The following is a 15753-nucleotide window of genomic DNA, read 5'->3' as shown; positions in this document are numbered from 1 at the left end:
CCCACGCCCCACTGCAGCATTTCCATGTTGTATGGGAAAGATGGACACAAAGCCTGAGCCTGGCTCTCAAGGCCTTCACCATTGGTCCCAACTTCTCCACCCTTATCTCTCAGTCTAGTCCTGCACTGTCCAATACAGCAGCCAGTAGCCACATGTAGCTATTAAAATAAAAATGATGTGAATTAAAGAAACTTGAAACTCAGTTCCTCAGTGGCACCGGGAAATAGGGTCGCACATTTTCAAGGGTGCAGTTAGCCACACGTCCACCAGTGGCTACTGTCTCAGCACAGATGCAGAACACCAGGAACGATCTGGCCAGACCCTCTGGATTCTTTCTTAGGAAACTGAGGTCCAAGAACAAGGACTGACTGGCCCATGGCCACACAGCTTGACAGAGGAGAACCAACCAGAAAATTTACTGCCAGTAGAAGTGAGACAGAAAACAGGAAGCTGTTGATAAACTCTTAAGTGGTAGGGCTGGCTCTGGACAAGGGCAGTGGCGAGGCTTGGGCTCACAGGGCGCATGTCACCTAATTCTCACAACAACCTCAAGAGGTTCATGCCTTTATCACCTCTGTCTTGCAGAGGGGGAAATAGAGGCTCAGAGAGGTCAGACAGCTTCTCTAAGGTCACACGGCCCCATTTCCAAATCTGCAAAGTGCAGCTTAATACCAGTGTCAGCTCCGTGGTTGGGAGGATGAGGACACTTAATTTCTAACCTATCATGACGCACAAGATGTAGTCAGTCACTCCTTCATTGTTGTCATTATCATCATAATCATCCCAATTACATGTGAAATAGGGAGTCAGAACCAGCGTCCAGGAGAGAGTTTATTTCTGATGGAAAGCCCAGGGAAGATGGATGGATGGGCAGGGTTCCCTCAGGACTCCTGGGTGGGGCCAGAGCACCCCAGGTGGTGAGACTAGTCAGGCAGGGACACACCTGGTGTGTGCAGGAAGTAGAGGGCAGGTGGGGATGATGGGAGCCAGGTATGGAGAGGTGGGTGGAGTCACGAGCTGGAAAGGCCAGCTAGCTGGGGCTAGCTGGGGCCAGAGGAGGAGGAGGAGAAGCCCTTGAAGGTCAGCGTGGGGGAGTCAGCCTCTGGGGGCCCCATCAGAGCAGGGGGAAGTCAGGAGGGACAAACGTCAGAGGGCAGAGCCACATCTCTGGACCCCTTCCCCTGGAGAGGGAGCAGAGTCAGGACTGGTGCAGACCTGAGTAGACAATTATGCAGATGTCAGCTGAGAGGCTCTGGGCTCCTGTAGGTTTGGAGAGGCCAGGACCAGGGCAGCAGTTGTGGGGAGGACAGAGAGCCAGGGCTCATATTCTCCCAAGGCCAGACCTCCCCTCCCACAGGGTCATCCTTCTCCCAGCTGTTGCAGGAAGCCTTCTCCTGAAGGTTCAGGGACCCTTGTCACCCTCTCACCTAGCCATGCAGCCCAGTGGAGACAGAAAAACCTGGGTTTGAATCCCAGCTGTGTGACCTTGGGCAGATCACCTCTTCCCCTCTCAGAGCCTAATCTGTAAAATGGGATCAGAGCCACTCATGGGGACTAACTAAGATCACACCCGTGAAAGGGCCAGTGCAGTGTCAGCAGACGCAGGTGCCTAGGCCATCTCCCCTTCTCTCAGCTCCGGTATTGCTGTCTCTCCTGCTATGACCCAAGGACGCCAGAAATCTTAACACTGCAACCTGACCTTGCCTCTCCTTTTTCCTGCCACCATCCCTGTCCTGTGCCTGGAACCCCTGATGCTCTTGCTCTCCGGACAGCGCTCAACTGTTGCATGTCCTCTCTCTCTTTAAGCCCCAGTCCTCCCGGTCCAACCAACCAACCGCGGTCTCTCGCAAGGCCTCCTGGCTGTGCCCCCTGTCCCCAGGCTCTCCCAGTCCTCCATCTGCATGCTGCCCATAATGCAGTCCCGACCAGGGCCCCTGTGGCCAGCTCAAACCTGTTCCTGGCGCCCCAGCATCTTCAGGAACAAATGGACACTCCCTGGAGTGGGGGATGGTGGCCCACTTCTTTCTGAGTCGAGCAACCTTCACTTTCCCCTTCTTGCCTGGCCTCATGCACCCTTCCCTCCAGCCACAGCTAACCACCTGCTCACCTCTGTGCCTGTCCCTGGTCTGATGACCTGAGTCCGCGTTCCAGTTCCAGCCATAGACACTGGTTACGAGGCAGTAGACAGAGTTTCTGAGCCTCAGTTTCCTCATTTGTAAGACAGGGCAACAAGACACACCTCACACGGTTGCTCTGAGGATTAAATGAGAGAGAGTGCCCCTGGCACTCTGCACCCGGACGATGGTGGCAGTGAGTGTGTTTATTCCTTGTGTCTCTAATGTCTTCTCTCTCTGATCTAGGACTCAGCTCAGCTGTCAGCTCCACAGGGGCCTGGACAACTCTCAGTGACAGCCAGAGGAGTCGGGGACTTGACCTCGAAGCTTATAGGCCTGTCTCCCAGAACCAGGGCAGGGTTGGTTTTCTCCTGGGCCCATGCATGGGCCCCTAGTGCCCCAGCAGGAGGGTTGACTGAAGCAATGATGGAATGAATCCCTGAATGCAAGATGGAACCCGCCTCCAAATGGTCCACACCCATCCCAAGTGGCCACACAGAGCTGAGGGTCCAGAAGGGAAATGATGCTGTGTAAATACTAGACTGAATGTGGGGAGCAGGTTAGTCTCCCCGTCTGTAAGGAGGGAGCGGATGGGGCTCCTCCCCTTTCGGGTGCTCCCTGAGGCCATTAGGATGTTGGTGAGGAGGGTGAGTTGAGACCCAGACAGCCCTGAGTCTGTGGCTCCCACTTGCATCCTCCACACCCACTCCATCTTGGGCAAGTTACTGAACCTCTCAGCCTCCGTTTTATCTGTGAAACGGTGTTACTCCCGGTCCCACCCAAGGAATAGGGAAAGGAAAAGGGATTTAATGTCTGTAATAGCACCTGGCACACAGCAAGTGGCCTAACCTTGGCTAGTGTTTTTTAGGATTGTTCCTATTTCCGTTGTTGTTGCTCCCTGCCAGATCCTTTGCTTTCAGTAAAATAAAATGTTCCGCTTCCTCCCCCCTCCCACCCCAATTCAAGTTTCTACACTGTGGCCTGTGCTTAGCCAAGGTGTCCTGGATGACCAGGGAATGCCTGGCGGCCCACAGACACCTGCGAGGAGGGAAGCAGAGATGCCAGTGGCAAGCCCTGGGTTTGACTCACTGCCAGCCTCGCCCCCATGGAGGCTGCTGTTGGTACACAAATCCTGTCTTCTCCTGGGAAAAGGAATAGCAGAGGCTGCTTCCCCAGGGCACAAACAACCTAGCTGCCTCCCTGTCCACAGCACAAATAAAGTGACTTGGCATCTGTTACCTGTTCAGGTAGGCAGCAACTCTCTCTCCCTCTTTACATGTCAAGTGGACAATCTTGGCCTTACTCCTATTTCCCATGTTGGGCAAGGATGAGCGAAGGCAGTACCTTCCACTCCGCCGGAAGAGGCTAGAGCCAGGATTTGAATCCAGTCCCCTGACCCTGCTCTTTTTCCCCATGTGGCTGCCTCGGTATCTCTGGGTCACCACACCCATCTCATTGGGGCTCCTGTCCAAGGCTGGTCCAGCACTGTCTCCTTCGGCATGACAGAGGCCTTGGGAAAGGCTCCAACGGTCACATGAGGCCCGGAGGGGGTGGCTGGGGCTGAATGCAATCCCTTCTCTGGAGGCAGGGAACCTGAGGTCTCGGGCCAGGGAGCCGGATGCGTGTCTGACCAAGAGGACATCCAGCCACCTGCCCTCGGTGCATCAGCTGGCACCGTGTCCTTAGCCTGACCCTGTGCTGACTACTTGAAATACAAAGACAGACAGTGTCAGGGGGAGACAGCTACGTGGCCCTCAGAGGCCACTTGGAGGCTATGAGTGGCCCAGTCAGACTGGCTTCTAATCCTGCCCCTGACACTTCCCAGCTGGGTGACTGAATGGGGCACTGAATTCCTCTGAGTCTGTTTCTTTATCTGTGGAAGAAGCAAGTTACAGCACCCACTTGATGGGGTGTTTTGAAGATTAAATGCAGTAATACAAGAAAAGCGCCCAGTATGGTCCCAGGCAGTGGGCTAGGGCCCAACAAGTATTGGCAGAGAAGCCCCAAACCCTTCAGAGATGGGGCGCCCTCCCTCCCTATTGCTCTGTGGTCCAGTGCTCAGCAGTGAAAAGAAAAAAATGGGGGGAAGGCATGTACACACGCACACGTGTACATACACACTCGCGTGCTATTCACACAATAAAAATTCTGAAGAATTACAAAGCAATTCTAACCGTGTTTTTCTATAGGGTGAGATTCTGGGGGGGCTTTAACTTTTACATTATATAGCTCTATTTCTTATGTTAATTTTATGATCAGAAACAATAAAGATATCTAAATTGTTATATACGACTCTGTGCCAGGCCCAGGATCAGGCACTGCTGATCCCTCACCCTTAACACATCCTTCCCAGGAAGGCCATATTATCCCCATGCTACAGGTGAGGGGGCGGAGGCTTAGAAAAATGAAGTGACCTGACCAAGGACAAACAGCTCATCAATGATGATGCCAGGATCTGACCCCAGTATTGGAATCAAGTTCAAAGTGATTCTGTTTGGCAGGTCAGGGAAAGCTTCATGGAGGAGGTGATGTCTGAGCTGAGCCTGGGAAGCTTCTTAGGGCTTCTCTAGGTCAGGGTTCTCAACCACAGATGATTTTGACCCCAGGGAGACATTTTTGGTGGTCACAGCTTGGTGTAAGGGTAGAGGAATGGGGGGTAGAGGAATGTTGGGGTGCTACTGGCATCTAGCACAAGATCGCCTTGCACACAGACTTACCTGGCCCCAAATGTCAATAGTGCGGAGAAAGACATAATAACATGCTAGCGCTGTCATTTATTGAGTGCTTACTTTGTGCTGATTGCAGTACTAAGTTCTTGCAAATGTCATCTAATTTAGTCCATCCCCACTGCTGTCAGTGAAGGATGGTAAGTAACTTTTCTGAGGTTACACTGCCAGAAAATGTTAGCACCAGGAGTGAAGCTGCCCATGTACAAAGCCAGCGTTCTTAACCTTTCTGCTCTGTACCTCCAGGACTTATAATAAGTGTAAAAGCTGCAGCCAGCCGCTAGGTGGGATGTGAGGAGACTCCCACTGAGCCTGGGCACAGCCTCAGGCCTTGGCCAAAGTCCCCTCCCTCCTACTCCTCCATTTCTCCATCTGTCAAGTGAGGGCTGCACCATAAGATCTCCGAGGCCCTGCCAACTGAGTGAGTGAGTTCCCAGGAGAGGGGCCCAAGCCCTGGTTGGACAGGTAGTTCAGACAAAGTCCCTTCAAACCCTCACAACCTGTACCCTGGCATCTCAAAGGTTTTCTCCTCCCTGCTCATGGGACTTCACATATGGAGAAATGGGGCTACCAGGGCCTGGCACAAAGGTTCTGGAGGTGGAGGGCCGATGCCAGCCTGTGCAAGCTCCCAGAGCTCCCAATTCTTGCTCCCCATCCTCAAAGAGCCAGATTGAGAGGGATTCAGTAATGGTTTGGGGATGAGGGATGCGGTGGGGATGGATGGTAAACATGGGACCATTTCTCCTGGGCCAAGGGTCATCCATAGGTATCTACTAAGTGCAGGCTGACTTACAGAGAGTCATGTACAAGCGAGGTGGGGGAGTGGGGGCTCTTCCCACAACATAGGGGAAATAAGTTATTTAGTACCTGCTAAAGCATCTCAAGGGTCAGGGAGCTCACTCCCTGCCAAGTTAGCCCACTGCATATTCAAAAAATGTTTGAGTGAAAACTCTTCTGATTCTAAAGGCTCCACAGTCTGGGCCAGCTTGGGACAGAATTTGTCATTTATTATTCAAACTTTACCAATGTGTACTGATGTGCCAGGCTTTGGGGCCATAGATATGATGAATAAGAGCCTTTCCCTGCTCTTTGGGAACCGTGTGCTAAACTGGTCAAGGCCAAAGACACAGGACTGCAGGATTGAAATAGTTTAGGTTAAGGAGAAGATTCCAGGCTTCCAGGCTGAAATAAGCTTTTGTGCCAAGTTATTAAGTACAGTAAAATGGGTATCTTTGCTATAAGATTTCTCCAAAATCCTTAATATGCAAAATGTACATGAAGAATCCTCCAAGAAAGGTATAGAGAATATACTCTACTTTCCCAATATAGCTGATCTCTGGAACACTACTTTTTAAAACATCATTCTGATTAACCGAAAATATTTGGAGAAATGTAGCTCTAATGCAATTTTTTTTCTTTTTTGGCTGGAGGAGCTTGGGAAGGCTTACACAGAGAGGACATTTGAGCAGGGCTTTGAGAGTTGAATAGGAGTTGGTCTGTGATGGTGGGAAGGCTTAAGGGAGATCCGTTATAGTCTCAGGCTGAATGTACTCAGGTTACCCTGCATATACTGTGTCATTTCGTCGTCAAAGGTCTTGATGTGGGTGACAGAGTCAAGGAAGTCATCAACAGCTCTTGGAGGCTCCTAGAGGTCCATCCCCCTCCCTTTTCTTGAATCACTTCACCCCAGGGCCTTATTCTCCAAATTTTGAGTCTTAAGTCCTGTTCCCACTGACAACCTGGCCTCTGGTTTAAACCCAAAATAGTTCTTACAGTATCTGGACTTGAACCCATCTTTAACTCCTCACACACCTTGGCCTCGCCCTTGGCACCCAAACTCACCCTCTCAGCAGTTTGGATGACCATAACTTAGGCTCTTTCTCAGATTTAACCCTGACCTGCCCAGCACAATTTAGTCCTGGCACTGCCACCTAGGTCCTGATGCACACCTGATGGAGTCATGTCCATCAAGCTTGCTCTTCAGCTATTCCAAATAGTCCTGACCCATTCCCACATGGCGGCCCCGCTCTATGTATGGCCCATTCCCATCCGTGTCTTTGTTCCAACTCTGTCCTGAAGACTTCATCTGTGGTCCCTGCTTCCAGGCCCAGGCCCCATGGCCCCTAACAGTGGCCCTGCTCTTGCCCTGCTCTGATTCTTCCCCGTCCCTAACCTTACCCTGAGCCCGTACCTGGGCCAGCTCTGATCTCATTTGTCCCAGCCGTGCCACCCCGTGGGTGACCTCTCCCCAGCCACGGACCCACCCCACTTTAGGGTCTGTCTCAGACCCCGTCGGGTGCAGAGGGCTTCAGGCCCCGCCTCCAACAGTCCACCTCCCTCGCCGCGGCCCCGCCCCGTTCCCCGTCCCGTCCTAATTCTGATAGGGCCCTGACCCTGCCGACGGCCCCGCCCCGTGACAATTCTGACTTGGCCCAGCCCCCGGTCCAGCCCTGACCCCGCCCCCGGCCCGGCCCTGGCCACGCCCCCCGCCCGAGGCCGGTGGGGCTGCTCACCTGCAACTCCTCGAAGGCATCATCGATGCCGGTGACCTGGTGCTGCTCGTGCAGCGCGGGTTCGTCGCAGAAGAAGCAGAGCAGCGCGCGGTCCGTGAGGCAGAAGAGCTTGACCTTGTCGTGCGCCTGGCAGGGTCGCGCGGCGCGGCGCGCGTTGAGGATGGCGTCCAGCGGGAAGGCGCTGTAGCGCTCCACGATGTTGGCCAGCTTGAGGCTGGGCGCTAGCGCGGGCTCGGCGAACGTGCGCCGGCACTCTGGGCAGTCGCGGGCGCCCTGCGCCTCCTGCCTCACCCAGTGCTCGGTGATGCAGCGGCGGCAGAAGTAGTGCTCGCAGCCCAGGCTCACCGGGTCCTGGTAGATGCTCAGACAGATGGAGCAGAGTAGCTCGTCCTTGAGGCTGCACGCCATGGCGCTGGGGGCGGCGACGAGGGGGCCCTGAGATGCAGGGGGGCTGCTGTGCGAGCGCGGCGCTGTCGGGGGCAGCACCGAGGGATGGGTGCGGGGAGCAGGTGGGGAGAGGCAGGAGTAACAGCTACAGAAGAAGGAAGGGGGGTTGTCCGGGAGGGAGGAGGGCACGTGAAGAAGAGGTGCAGGGTAGAGACTAGCCGGGATGCGAGTCCAGGAAGGTGGTCTTGAGGTAGTGGGTGACTCGGAGCGATGGGTGCTGGAGGTAGAGGGGCGTAGGTGAATGAGGGAAGGGGCTCCTGGCAAGGAGGTTCTAGAGGAAAGGGCAGTCTGAAGGGATGGGCGCTGGGAGAAGAGGATCCAGGAGGGGGGCGGAGGCCTTAGGGGGGCTGAAATCCCGGGATGGGTGCAGTGGGGGGAGGGGGAGAAGCTGGGGATGGGGAATTCTGGGGAAGGGGGAAGCCAGACGGAGCTGCGCCGCGGCTGTGCGTGGCAGAGGAGAGGAGGGGTGGGAGCACGCTCAGCTGCCCGATCCCGGCCCCAAGACCCCCGCCCGGCGCTGCCCCTTACCCTGCCGGCTCAGCGGCCACTGCTCCGGTCCGAGCGCAGCCTCTCAACCCGGAACCAGCCGAGCGCGAGCTGCAGGCGGCAGTGACTCCCTCCCCGCCCCCGCGGGCCGGGCCCTGGCGACTCCGCCCCTGCGGCGGGCGGGGTAGAGGAGAGGCGGGGCCAGGCCTCCAGCCAGCGGACCCCCTCCCCGCCTCCACTGTTCCTCTACTCCCCGGGGACCACAACCCAGCTGTTCCTTCAGGATCTGCGCACGGAACAAGAGGCACGTCTCGCTTAGGGTCCCTGCGGCGAGTGAGGACAGCTAATTTAAGAGGATAACGAGTAAACAAGGAGCATCTTTCTGGATCATCGACCTGAAGATTTGGGAAAAATAATACGTTTTATTAAAACAAACAAGGACATGCCGTGTAATCTGTATAGAATACAACTTTTGCATAAAACGTAAAGATAAACTCGAGAGAAATGCCCTGCTTGCTTAGAGCAAGTTCAAGGTTTCCTCTTCACTTTTTTAAGGAGTGCTTGGGGGACCTGCCTCCGTTCAGCAAACATTTCAGGAGTGCTATATTGTGTGTGTGTGTGTGTGTGTGTGTGTGTGTGTGTGTGTGTGTGTGTGTGGTGAGTGGGGGAGAGGGTGGATCTGGAGAGGAGAGAGTAATAGGAGACCTTATCTTGCATGCCAGATGGAGAGGGGATAAGGGATTTCTAGAAAGAGGAGACAGCCTGTGCAAAAGCACAGAGGCGTGAAGAGAGGCACTTTGAGGCAAACGCAAGTATTTCTGCATTGTCGAGGTTGGGGAGGGGAAGGCAACGAGTGGAGGGTGTTGAGGGTCATTGTAAAGGGTTTCCTGAAGGCATTGAGTTTTCAAGCAGGGGCATGACTTGGTCTGATGTAGAAGTCAGGGAGACTCCAGCAGCAAGGTAAAGGCAGGGATGCTTTCTGATCTGTCTGCACATGCGCAGTGCTTGGTACATGGTAAAGGTGGGTAGCTGAATAATGCAGCAAAGTTGCTGATTGCAGGAAGAAAGACTGGCCCCAGTTAGGTCACTGTTTCCATAGTGCCTGCAGGAGACCTGAACTGGGGCCATGACATTGGGGAAGGAGAGAAGGCTAGGGTACTGAAAGGATAGACACTATGGAATTTAGTAATGGATTGGATATAGGGGTGAGAGAGAGGCATTGGGCATGGCGCCCCAGTTTCTGCCTTCTCCAGAAATGTCTTTACTGGAGTTAAACTTTGTGGAGGTACAATTTAAGAAAGAGTTTGAAGTTTACTTCTCTGCTGTTTACGTACCTTCCATCACACCACCGCCTACCTGGTCCCATGTCTCCGTCATTACCAGAAACAACTTGGTAACTTATTTGACAACTTTTCCTTGCAGTCAGAGTCTGATTATGTTCATGTGCGTCTCTTCCCCAATTGACCAAGGGAAGGATGACCCCAGCCCAGTCTAGGAGTTAAGTCCCTTTTGGTCCGGTTCCATTATGGTGGTTGCATTCCTCTTGCCAGTGGCATTTTCAGCTCGGACATGTACATCTGGCCTGAAAAACCAGAGGGCAAGCCTATGATGGGCAGATGACTTCTGCTGAGGGTCTTATCCCTTTCAAAAAAAATAAAACAAACTCTGCCCCTTCTGCTGACAGTGGATGTGTTTGGTGGTGATGCTTGGAGTTGCAGCCGCTCACTTGCTCCCACTCTGAGGAAGCAGCCGACACATGACTGAAGTGAGGAGAGTCCTAGGGAAGAAGGGCTGGTGCTCTGACATAGAGCCTAGACTTTTGGATATACGACATGGCCCATCTTATTGCTTAAGTGAGTTTAATAGTGGTGTGCTGTCACTTGGCAAACAAAAGAATCCCAAATAATACACTGACGTGCACCCCCAATATTTTTTTTGAGGAGGGGAGGGTCTAAATTATTGAAGCATTTGAAGCAAAACAAAACAAAAAAAGGCTTGATGACAGGTGGATGGGCTTCATTTATTCCACATGTAATCCATCCCCCTCTTCTATAGCAATATAGTAGCTGGGCAAATAGCTGGTCTGCTGGAGACCCCACTTTCTAGTTGCTATCGCTGCTGAGTGTGGCTTTATGACGATGTCCTTTCTAATAGAACATAAATAGAAACAGTGCTTAAGGCGCTGGGCTTTTGCTCTACCATGCTCCATTTCCTCTTTCCTCGAGGTGGAACACAGATGAGCCAGGGACCCAGCTTCCAAAATGTTTCAAAGGGGCTGACAGAGCAAAGATAAAGAAGGAACCTGGGTTCTGAGTGACCACACGGAGTAGAACCACTCACCAATGTGGACTAGAGAAAGACAAATAAATATCCACTTTGGATAAGCCATTGTATTTTGGGTCATGTCTTATAGCAGCTTGGCCTAGCCCATGCTGTCCCATAGCTGTTTTCAGAAGTTCTGATACTATGTTAGCTGTTGTCTGAATCTCTTCAAGTAGCTAAGTTCCTCTTCCTCTGTAGCTCTGACCCCTTCCCAAGCGTATGGAATATAGTTCTCTCTGGCTGTCAGTCAATCTCTTGGCCTTCACAATGCTTTCCTGCTCCATCTTTTTACCCTTCTGGCGGTTCTTCTGCTCCCCTTACGCCATCTTGGTTAAGATGCAGAACACCATATTCACTCAAATTGCTGGTTATTGTTAAGGTTGGCAAGCCATAACTTTCTGGACAGTTGTTTCCCCAACTGGATGCAGTAGAGGGGTCGGAACTGAGACTAGAAGGTCCTGACCGCAGTGTATGCTTCCATCCATACTCTAAAAAATAACTTCAGGAAAAAATTTTTTTGAAAACTATCCTGGAGATCTTATTGAGTGGAGATCACGAACACACAGACACTCAGACACAGACATGCAGTCACACACATGCACACAGGCATTATCTGCCTAGCAGAAATCTGTAAAACTCTGCAGCAATTCCAATGGTGTTTCTCTATGGGCTAGGATCATGGAGGGGACTTAAGCTTTTTACTCAGTATGCTTAGCTCTGTTTACTATTTAATTTTGTAATCAGAAAGAAATAAATGCACAGTCAAATGTCAAATTCATTATTCATGAATTCCTTATTTGCAAATTCATCTTCTTGTAAATTTATTTGTAACCCCAAATCAATACTTGAGGGACTGCTGCAGTCATTTAAGGATCTACGCATGTGCGGAGTAGTGAAACTTAATAGAGTTGCCTGATGTGCCTGTTGCCCTCTGAGGTCCGACGAGGTGACCAGGTGATGCTCTCTGCCGCCTTCTTCTTCTTCTTCTTCTTCTTCTTCTTCTTCTTCTTCTTCTTTATGCTTCTAATTTATTTTTGAGAGACAGAGAGACAGCACAAGCAGGGGAGGGTCAGAGAGAGACACAGAATCTGAAGCAGGCTCCAGGCTCTGAGCTGTCAGCACAGAGCCCAAGGTGGGGCTCAAACCCACGAACCATGAGATCATGATCTGAACCGAAGCCATACGCTTAACCGACTGAGCCACCAGGCGTCCCTGCTCTCTGCCTTCCTGTCTCACTCAGCCCTCCTACTGTAAACAAGTATCTTTGTCATGGTATCTTCAGTGACATGTTTTCATCATTATTGTGCATTTTGTTGGTGACTTTGCCATTTAAACTGGCCCCTGAGGGTAGCAGGGAGGCTCTGGCCAGTTCCTAAGCCCAGGGAGGTTGTGTTGAGCCTTAGGGAGAAAACACATAGGTGTGGTAGATGAGCTTCCTTCCGGCGTAAGTTAAGGTGCTGTTCGCCATGAGTTCCATATTACTGAATCAACAATATATATTAGATACGGTGTCTTTAAACAGAAGCATACATAAAGCAAGGTTTATGTATTGATTGGTTGATGAAAACATGGCTGGAGGTTCACAGGAACCTAATGCTGTGTTTCCTCAAGGTGCAGTGATTTAGTCAGTATTCTCTTTCAATCTTTGTGGCAACTTTATAGAACATTGTTACCGTGAATAACAAGTGGACTGTATTTAAAATTGTTGTGTTTAGGGGTGCCTGGGTGGCTCAGCTGGTTAAGTGTCCGACTTTGGCTCACATCATGATCTCTCGGTCGGTGAGTTCGATCCCCGAATCAGGTTCTGTGCTGACAGCTCAGAGCCTGGAGCCTGCTTTGGATTCTGTGTCTCCCTCTCTCTCTGCCCTTCCTCTGCTTGCACACTCTCTCAAAAATAAAATAAAAATATTAAAAAAATAAATAAACATGAAAACATTTTTTTAAATGTTGTGTTTAACCAGATGCATCAGGACGAGGTACCAATAGCCATGTCCCTTTTTATACAGCTACCACGGGCTCAGGTTTACTCAGAGAAGGAAGAGTAAGAGAATGAACATTAACTGAGTCTCTCTTGTGTGCCAGGTGCTGTGCTGGGCGTTTCATGCCATGGTTTCATTTAATCCTCACAACTGCCCTCCAGATGTGCTGTTTTTTGCCCCCTTTGCAGAGAAGGACAGCGTAGTTCAGAGGGGGAGTGACTCGCCTAGAGCCAGACCAAGTAGGAGGCACAGGCTTCTCCACCCGGAGCTGCTGGAGAAGATTTCACAGTGTGCAGCCTGGAACTGGGCCAGATCTGGGCCCTCGGCTCCATCCAGTGGTCTCTGTCCCTCCCCATTCCAAACCTTTGCCTGTCTCCTCAAGCCCCGCAGACACACACCCCTGCTCCCTTCTCTGTGGGGGACCTTGCCTTCCACTCCAAGAAGACAATAAAGCCCCTCTCCAGGGATTTCTCAACTTCCAGTCTCCTTCAGCCTGTCAACTTAGCTATAGAAATACCTCAAGTCCTTTGTGAAATGAGGCAGAGTGTAATATAAACAAATGGATGAAGTCGATGCATTTATAACTTTATTCATCCTCACTTCCTTCCCTCTTGCCTGAGGGTGAAGTGTGCCTTCTGTTCAGAATGAATTCCTCCACCTGGGTCCAGGTCTAATCCCCTCAGACCTCCTCCGGGACCGACTCCTTCAATTATCCCCCTCTCCACTGGCTTTGTGTCTGCGCTCTCTGGCTTTGGCTCCTTTCCCTCAGCCAGCGTGCACGCTCAAGTTACTCTCCAAACAGCGCCGTCCACAGTCCCCACACTTCTATAGCTCCCGCCTCATTTCCCAGCCTTAAAAAATTTTTTTTAATTTTTAAATATTTATTTACTTTTGAGAAAGAGAAGCAGAGTGCAAGCAGCGGGGGGTTGGGGGGGGCAGAGAGAGGGAGACACAGAATCTGAAGCAGGCTGTAGGCTCCGAGCTGTCAACACAGAGCCTGATGTGGGGCTCAAACCCACAAACCATGAGATCATGACCTGAGCCGAAGTCAGATGCTTAACCGACTGAGCCACCCAGGAGCCCCTTTAAAAAAATTTTTTTTAATGTTTATTTATTTTTGAGAGACACACACATACACACACACACACACACACACACACACACACAGTGCAAGTGGAGGCGGGGCAGAGAGCGAGAGAGACACAGAATCAGAAGCAGACTCCAGGCTCTGAGCTGTCAGCAAAGACTCCAACTCAGGGCTCTGACCCAAGAACCACAAGATCATGACCTGAGCCGAAGTCTGAGGCTTAACCAGTTAAGCCACCCAGGTGTCCCTTCCCGGCCTTTGGAAAGCATCCCTTCTCCTCCCTCCCCCATGCCCTCCCCTGCCTTCATCAGTCATGACAGCCTGGCTCCGCTCCCTGCCACTCACTGAAGTCAGTAATAATCTCCTAGTTGCCAATTAAAGAGAGCTGCTAATACACAGTTGCTACTGCAGACGAACAAAACAGAAAAAATTTAAAAGGAAAGTTGAAATATTCATGATTACACCACCCAGACAGAGCTATTGTCAATACTTATTTATATCCTTATATCCCTTTTCACCTCTTTACACGTTTTGTGTGTGTGTGGTGTGTGACACACACAAGGGAGGAGGAGGTCGCAGGGTGAGAGAGGGGGAAAGGAGAGAGGTTTTTTTTTTTTTAATTCAAATGAGTTCACTCCCTAAATCACTGCTTCTCAAAGCTGGTCCTTGAACCACATGCGTCTTAGGACAGGTTATTCTAGGAGCTGACCTTGAGATAAGGAGTGGAGTGAAAAGAGTTTATTTGGGAAGTGTAAACAACACTTACACTTGATCCAGGGAAGGGGAAGTCACAGCATAATGCTGCACTGTTCAGCCAGCTAGCACAGAGGGTAACTGCAGATTTTAGTTTTAGTAAAACCGTTAGTGTGTCCTCTGGTAGAAGCGCTCTTCCCCTGCTCCCTGAGAACTAAGATCTCTAGTCTAACAGAGCCTAAAGGGTTTGAGATGGAAAACATAAATTCATCAAGCAGGACAGTGAGAACAAAGGTGAAAGGGTCACCTCCTTTGTTCCCAGACCTGTATAATCTACGGACCATGGAAATAGCATATATATAATGGCTATTGGTTCAAGGCATAGAAATACATCTTCAGGCAGCACATCAACCCCGTCTTTAAGCTGATGCCTTAGTTATACCTTCAAGTGATTATTCCAGCATCTTCCTATGGTTGTTTCTGGTTGATATGGTATATAGTAGGAGCAGTGGATACTATGGTCATGTGATCACTTCCTCCATGGTCATGGGGGGAATGTCGTGATGATAAATTAGACCCTCTGGGAGCCTCAGAGAGTAATGCTAGCCAAGATGCTGTGGACTAAGAATTCAAACCTGTACAAATCCCATGAAGTCATAGAACGTTGGCCCCTCTGTGATGATTGGACTCATTGTAATTCACCTGACTCCATGTGGCTGGGTGCTCTCCTCAAAGGGTGGGAGCATATCAAGGGCTCAGCATCAATCTTTGCTCTAACAGGCTGGACATTTAGTAGCAGGAACACCTAGATCAGTTTTGGTGAGATCGAGCCCGTGCTGTTGGGCCACGCATGGCTTCCTTCCTTGCCACCATGGCCTTTCGGTTCACGGGCCCGTTGTGCGTGCTCCAGAGCGACGGGGTTAAGAGCAACTCATTTCAATCATAGGTGAATCATGCTATCTGCCTCCTCTGGAATGGACACCCTCTGGTAGATATTGAAATAAGAGAGACCCATACATTTTGTATCTTCTCACAGAGGTCAGTACCCAAGGTTCCTCTCCAGACTTCCTTAACTTCAATTTTCTAGCGTTGCCCTTTGCAAGTTTCTGATCAATCAGCCAAATCATTCACCAGTGCCTGGAATCCTTTTCTCAGGCCACTACCCGCTTTAAACCAAGTTGAAGTACTCATTGAAGTTCTCCCTCCTGGGAAAATGTCCGCTTTCCACTATCCTGGGGACACCCCTGAGTGGGGCTGCAGAGCAGCAAAAGTTTTGTTTCCTTCTTTGTCTTCTACCAGCCTGTGGTGCTAACCTGTCCATAAACCGGCCCAGGCATTCTCTTCCTCCGCAGCTGGTCCTAAGGAATCCCCCACGAGTTATAGCTG

At 51.1% G+C, this 15753-nt stretch overlaps 1 protein-coding gene across 2 annotated transcripts in view; it reads right to left on the bottom strand.

Moving 5' to 3' along the window:
• TRIM62 (tripartite motif containing 62) overlaps positions 1 to 8398 on the bottom strand; it is a 30889-nt gene extending 22491 nt beyond the window's left edge. Inside the window, exons 1-2 of one of the 2 annotated variants that reach the window (XM_029949357.1) lie at positions 8329 to 8398; positions 7354 to 7788 (exon numbers count right to left, since the gene is read on the bottom strand). In XM_029949357.1, coding sequence (XP_029805217.1) covers positions 7354 to 7761 — 408 coding nt within the window. In that variant the 5' untranslated portion in view covers positions 7762 to 7788; positions 8329 to 8398. Of the gene's footprint in view, positions 1 to 7353; positions 8018 to 8328 lie in introns of both variants that reach the window. The other variant, XM_029949356.1, reaches the window with a different exon arrangement.
• Between the last annotated feature and the right edge of the window lie 7355 nt (positions 8399 to 15753).

Source organism: Suricata suricatta, chromosome 8 (genome assembly GCF_006229205.1).
Source record: "Suricata suricatta isolate VVHF042 chromosome 8, meerkat_22Aug2017_6uvM2_HiC, whole genome shotgun sequence".
Classification (NCBI taxonomy): domain Eukaryota; kingdom Metazoa; phylum Chordata; class Mammalia; order Carnivora; family Herpestidae; genus Suricata; species Suricata suricatta.
This window is presented reverse-complemented; position numbering and strand designations above follow the sequence as displayed.